Source organism: Oncorhynchus keta, chromosome 11 (assembly GCF_023373465.1).
Source record: "Oncorhynchus keta strain PuntledgeMale-10-30-2019 chromosome 11, Oket_V2, whole genome shotgun sequence".
Lineage (NCBI taxonomy): Eukaryota > Metazoa > Chordata > Actinopteri > Salmoniformes > Salmonidae > Oncorhynchus > Oncorhynchus keta.
This window is the reverse complement of record NC_068431.1, coordinates 2,326,528-2,332,707: the sequence shown is the minus strand read 5'-3', so window position 1 is coordinate 2,332,707 and position 6,180 is coordinate 2,326,528. Positions and strand designations below refer to the sequence as shown.

Sequence of the window (6,180 nt, the reverse complement as noted above, 5' to 3'; positions counted from 1 at the left end):
AGCTAATGGTAACAGGCTAGTAGGTTAATGTTAATAGGCTAGTAAGCTAATGGTAACAGGCTTGTAGGTTAATGTTAATAGGCTAGTAAGCTAATGGTAATAGGCTAGTTAGCTAATGGTAACAGGCTCGTAGGTTAATGTTAATAGGCTAGTAAGCTAGTAGTAATAGGCTAGTAAGCTAGGGGTGTAGGTTGAAGTTGGTAGCACTCTAATGGTTGGATTTAATTAGGGTGTCTAGCCAGGACCAGTGTCAACTGTCAAGTCTCCACTTCTATTCTGGTAACCTGAAAAGAAGACTCCACTCTTTCTCTCTCACACACTTTGTTCCATCAGCTCAGCTGAAGTGGCTTTAGAGGTGTTCTCTCCATCACCAGTTGAGGTGGAAGAGAGAGGAGAACAGGAAAGTCTGTCTGTCTGCCTGTCATTCAGTCAGTTCTGTGGATCGTGTCCTCTTCACATGCTGGTGCTGTGAGAGTGTGTGGGAGTGCTACAGGGATCTCTCCTCAGTCTGACTCACTCACTCACTCACTCACTCACTCACTCACTCACTCACTCACTCACTCACTCACTCACTCACTCACTCACTCACTCACTAAACGAGACGTCAAAAACACCTCAGAGAGAGAGAGATGGGGGTGGAGAGATGAGAGAGAGAATAATCTGCTGTCCACACACCCTAAACCCGCAGCCTCTTCCTCTTCCACAATCTCACGTCGCAGCTCTGCCAACATTCTACTGTACTCATACTGTCACTTCACTGCGCGTCAACTCCGGAGGGACAGAGAGACCGGACACATTTTTGGGGGGACGAGAGAGAGAAGGAATGCGAGAATGAAGAAGAATAAATACTATTGAGAGTTTTTTTTTTCTTCTTCTCAAGCAAATTGACCGACGAAACTACTTGACCTGTGGCCTCAGAGAGAGGGGAAGTGTGTCCTGACACCCACTTCGAAACGACGTTGTGCAAGACGTCAAACTGAACTTTTGGAAAAATGTATTATTTTGGTGACGTTTTACGAGGTGTTCTTTCTTTTCTGAAAGGCCGGTGTTTTTGTTTATTAGCCGAGGCCGTGTTCGTGTGTTTGTTGTTTTCTTCTGTCAAAGCAGAGGAAGAGTGTCCGTTATCCTGTATCTGTGTCAGAGACTCCGGGACGGTGACCTGCCGGGATGCCGAACACACTGAGTTACCGGGTGACATACCTGCCTGGGCGACCACGTTAATACTCAGGGGGAACAACATCTCAACGTTACCGGGAGGAGCGTTCTCCACGAATAACGGGACGGAACTCGAACTAACGACCCTCTCACTGTCACACAACGGGATCATGGTGATCGAGGCTGACGCTTTCACGGGACTACCCAGGTTGAATTTACTGGATTTGAGCCACAACCCGTTGGTGTATATTTCGGACCGGGCGTTTCACGGACTGCGGGAGCTCCGTTCTCTTTACCTGAACGACTCGCTCCTTGCTCCAGCCGTGGCGCAGCTCTCCAACGCGCTGCAGGGCACCGACACGTTACGCAACCTCCACCGGCTGGAGCTGTCAGGAAACCGATTGAAAACCATACCCATCTCACGGTTGGACGCGTTCAACCTCCACACTTTAGTTCTCACCAACAATTCCATCGAGAACATCGGTAAAGATAACATATCTAGTTTGTACCGTCACAAGAGAGTGCGCATTTATCTGTCACTAAATCCTTTCAGGTGTAACTGTGAACTCGAGTCCTTCTACCTCTGGTTAAAGAACTCTTCCCAATGTGTGGACGCCGCGCGGCTCCTGTGCGCTGAGCCTGATGCTAAAAAGGGGATTCCACTGGAGCGGTTACGCGGTGAGGACGTGGATTGTCTCAATGAGAACTTGGAGGCTGTGTCCTACGTGTTCCTAGGGATAGTCATGGCGCTGATCGGTATTGTATTCCTCATGGTGCTCTATCTTAACCGGAGAGGCATCAAACGGTGGCTGAACAACATCCGTGATGCGTGCCGCGACCAGATGGAAGTGTACCATTACCGGTACGAGCAGGACTCTGATCCCCGGTTGGCTAACGTCGCCGTTTAATGTTTGACGTTCACTCCCTCAATCTATGCCATTATCAATCGTTGTTTTATGTACAGAGTAAACTGTTTCATGAACGGAAGAGCAATTAGTATCCGTTTTGTTCTGAACTGATATCAACTGTAGTTGTTTCTAATATGTAGCCAATGATTTGGAAAGCAACAGACTTCATTATCCAAGAAGGACAAATACAATGTGCGTTCAAAAGCAGTGATCAATATGGACCTTTATTGTAAATATCTGTGGAATTATACATTTCTGTAAATATACAATGTACAACACACAAAAAAAAGAAAACATGCTTATCTTCCATCATGGAGACATGAGAACACATAAGACTAGTTCAAATATAGATGTACAGTAGGACGGTTTAGTTGTGACTACTTTCGACAACAGAATAAATAGTTTGAGTTCCTCCTACAGATTATTCTAAACGACTGTATCAGTATGTAAGTACATGTATAAACTGTAATTACAGTAGAAAATGTATCTATTTAATAAAACAATTGAGAATTATTAATGGGATTCATCTATGTTAAGCAGCCAGGTCACCCGCGATGCAAGTCAATATTCAACGTCCATCCATGTCTGGGGATGTCGGGAGATGACGTGGAAACCTCTTGTGCCAAAGGTCGCATGTTCGAATCCACTGATACAAAGTTGTTTTTGTTTGTTTTTGATTTAAGCCTATCCTGAACCATAAAACCTTCATTGAACCATTCAGAGTTAATACCTAACCTTAACCTTCAACAACCTTCAACAACTTCGAAATGAGACGTTTGAGAAACATGGATGAACGTCTGATTCTGACGAGAGACTGGGACTTCTGTCCCAGATTATTTTTCTTCATCAACAACTAATGAGAGACTGTGTGTGTGTGTGTGTGTGTGTGTGTGTGTGTGTGTGTGTGTGTGTGTGTGTGTGCTTGAGTGAGTGAGTGAGTGAGTGAGAAAAAGGGAGAGTGAAAAAGAAATGGATTAAAGGATGTGTAAGTACGATGCCAGCCAGACTGGGAGGTTGACCAATCCAGACTGGGAGGTTGACCAATCCAGACTGGGAGGTTGACCAATCCAGACTGGGAGGTTGACCAATCCAGACTGGGAGGTTGACCAATCCAGACTGGGAGGTTGACCAATCCAGACTGGGAGGTGGACCAATCCAGACTGGGAGGTTGACCAATCCAGACTGGGAGGTGGACCAATCCAGACTGGGAGGTTGACCAATCCAGACTGGGAGGTGGACCAATCCAGACTGAGAGGTTGACCAATCCAGACTGGGAGGTTGACCAATCCAGACTGGGAGGTTGACCAATCCAGACTGGGAGGTTGACCAATCCAGACTGGGAGGTTGACCAATCCAGACTGGGAGGTTGACCAATCCAGACTGGGAGGTTGACCAATCCAGACTGGGAGGTTGACCAATCCAGACTGGGAGGTTGACCAATCCAGACTGGGAGGTTGACCAATCCAGACTGGGAGGTTGACCAATCCAGACTGGGAGGTTGACCAATCCAGACTGGGAGGTTGACCAATCCAGACTGGGAGGTTGACCAATCCAGACTGGGAGGTTGACCAATCCAGACTGGGAGGTGGACCAATCCAGACTGGGAGGTTGACCAATCCAGACTGGGAGGTGGACCAATCCAGACTGAGAGGTTGACCAATCCAGACTGGGAGGTTGACCAATCCAGACTGGGAGGTTGACCAATCCAGACTGGGAGGTTGACCAATCCAGACTGGGAGGTTGACCAATCCAGACTGGGAGGTTGACCAATCCAGACTGGGAGGTTGACCAATCCAGACTGAGAGGTTGACTAATCCAGACTGGGAGGTTGACCAATCCAGACTGGGAGGTTGACCAATCCAGACTGGGAGGTGGACCAATCCAGACTGGGAGGTGGACCAAACCAGACTGGGAGATGGACCAATCCAGACTGGGAGGTTGACCAATCCAGACTGGGAGGTGGACCAATCCAGACTGGCAGGTTGACCAATCCAGACTGGGAGGTTGACCAATCCAGACTGGGAAGTGGACCAATCCAGACTGGGAGGTTGACCAATCCAGACTGGGAGGTGGACCAATCCAGACTGGGAGGTGGACCAATCCAGACTGGGAGGTTGACCAATCCAGACTGGGAGGTGGACCAAACCAGACTGGGAGGTGGACCAATCCAGACTGGGAGGTGGACCAATCCAGACTGGGAGGTGGACCAATCCAGACTGGGAGGTTGACCAATCCAGACTGGGAGGTGGACCAAACCAGACTGGGAGGTGGACCAATCCAGACTGGGAGGTGGACCAATCCAGACTGGGAGGTGGACCAATCCAGACTGGGAGGTTGACCAATCCGGACTGGGAGGTGGACCAATCCAGACTGGGAGGTTGACCAATCCAGACTGGGAGGTTGAACAGTGTTGAACAGTGAGCCACTAGTAAAACAGTAGAGGTCTGTGACTGTGACATCTCTTTCTGTTGAACAGTGAGCCACTAGTAGAACAGTAGAGGTCTGTGACATCTCTTTCTGTTGAACAGTGAGCCACTAGTAGAACAGTAGAGGTCTGTGACGTCTCTTTCTGTTGAACAGTGAGCCACGAGTAGAACAGTAGAGGTCTGTGACGTCTCTTTCTGTTGAACAGTGAGCCACTAGTAGAACAGTAGAGGTCTGTGACGTCTCTTTCTGTTGAACAGTGAGCCACTAGTAGAACAGTAGAGGTCTGCGACGTCTCTTTCTGTTGAACAGTGAGCCACTAGTAGAACAGTAGAGGTCTGTGACATCTCTTTCTGTTGAACAGTGAGCCACTAGTAGAACAGTAGAGGTCTGTGACATCTCTTTCTGTTGAACAGTGAGCCACGTATTACATGCGACAGAGACAGATCCCTCAGCGACATAACTCACCAGGAGATGTTAGGAAGTAAAGCCTGTCGGACCCAGGGCTACTCTGCAGTTCCTAAAGAGAATAACTAAATAGGAGGCCTAATCCCCCATAATAAACGAAGAAAAGGAAAGTGATGATGAATAATCTATGGAACCCATTCTGCTACGGTCGTTATGAGGGACAATTTGAAAAAGATGGGAGAAACGCTGAATCACTTTTTTGGTGGAGAAACATCTCTGTCACATCACCAACCGAGCTTAAGAACAGGGCTGTCGGCCGCGGCGTAGGAGGGCGTTTCAGCACGACCTAAGTGTGCTCCAGTACGTCGGCGGGCGGACGGGACGGGAGAGCTAAATGATGATATGATTATGGCAGAACGAAAAATATCGTTTAATCCGGCAGGAGGTCTGCTGAGGGGAGGCCGGCTCATGATAATGTCTGGAATCGGAGCAAATGGACTGGCATCAGACACCTGGAAACCATGGAAACCATGGAAACCACGCACTTGATACCGTTCCACTGATTCCACTCCAGTCATTACCACGAGCCCCGTCCTCCATTCCACCCATTCCACTCCAGTCATTACCACGAGCCCCGTCCTCCATTCCAACAATTCCACTCCAGTCATTACCACGAGCCCCGTCCTCCATTCCAACCATTCCACTCCAGTCATTACCACGAGCCCCGTCCTCCATTCCACCCATTCCACTCCAGTCATTACCACGAGCCCCGTCCTCCATTCCACTCCAGTCATTACCTCGAGCCCCGTCCTCCATTCCACCCATTCCACTCCAGTCATTACCACGAGCCCCGTCCTCCATTCCACCCATTCCACTCCAGTCATTACCACGAGCCCCGTCCTCCATTCCACCCATTCCACTCCAGTCATTACCACGAGCCCCGTCCTCCATTCCACCCATTCCACTCCAGTCATTACCACGAGCCCCGTCCTCCCTGATTAAGGTGCCACCATGTGGTTTAATCTCATCAGAGCCGTGACTAAGAGCATGAGAATGATGATAGACTAATAAACCCATCGGCTCGCGCCACAGTTAATGAGCAGCCTCTGCAGATAGATGACCGTAGCTGTTTGCTTTATTTAAACGACAAGGTCAAACGGGATTCAGTAAGACCGGTCTCCCGGGGATGGGGGGTGTGTGTGTGTGCGGGGGAGGGGGGGGGTCTAAGTGATAAGGAAGGTCACTGTGACTGGGTAACATCAGTTTGACCTCAGATAATTCTCTC

At 48.9% G+C, this 6,180-nt stretch overlaps 1 protein-coding gene across 1 annotated transcript; it reads left to right on the top strand.

Moving 5' to 3' along the window:
- Positions 1-588: 588 nt before the first annotated feature.
- LOC118381694 (trophoblast glycoprotein-like) lies at positions 589-2,540 on the top strand. The gene has a single exon (XM_035768602.2). The coding sequence runs from the start codon at positions 993-995 to the stop codon at positions 2,061-2,063; it is 1,071 nt and encodes a 356-aa protein (XP_035624495.1). The 5' UTR covers positions 589-992; the 3' UTR covers positions 2,064-2,540.
- The last annotated feature ends 3,640 nt before the right edge of the window (positions 2,541-6,180 follow it).

Coding starts and splice junctions, on each gene's coding strand:
- LOC118381694 (XM_035768602.2), top strand. CDS start 993: ATGTATTATTTTGGTGACGTTTTACGAGGTGTTCTTTCTTTTCTGAAA.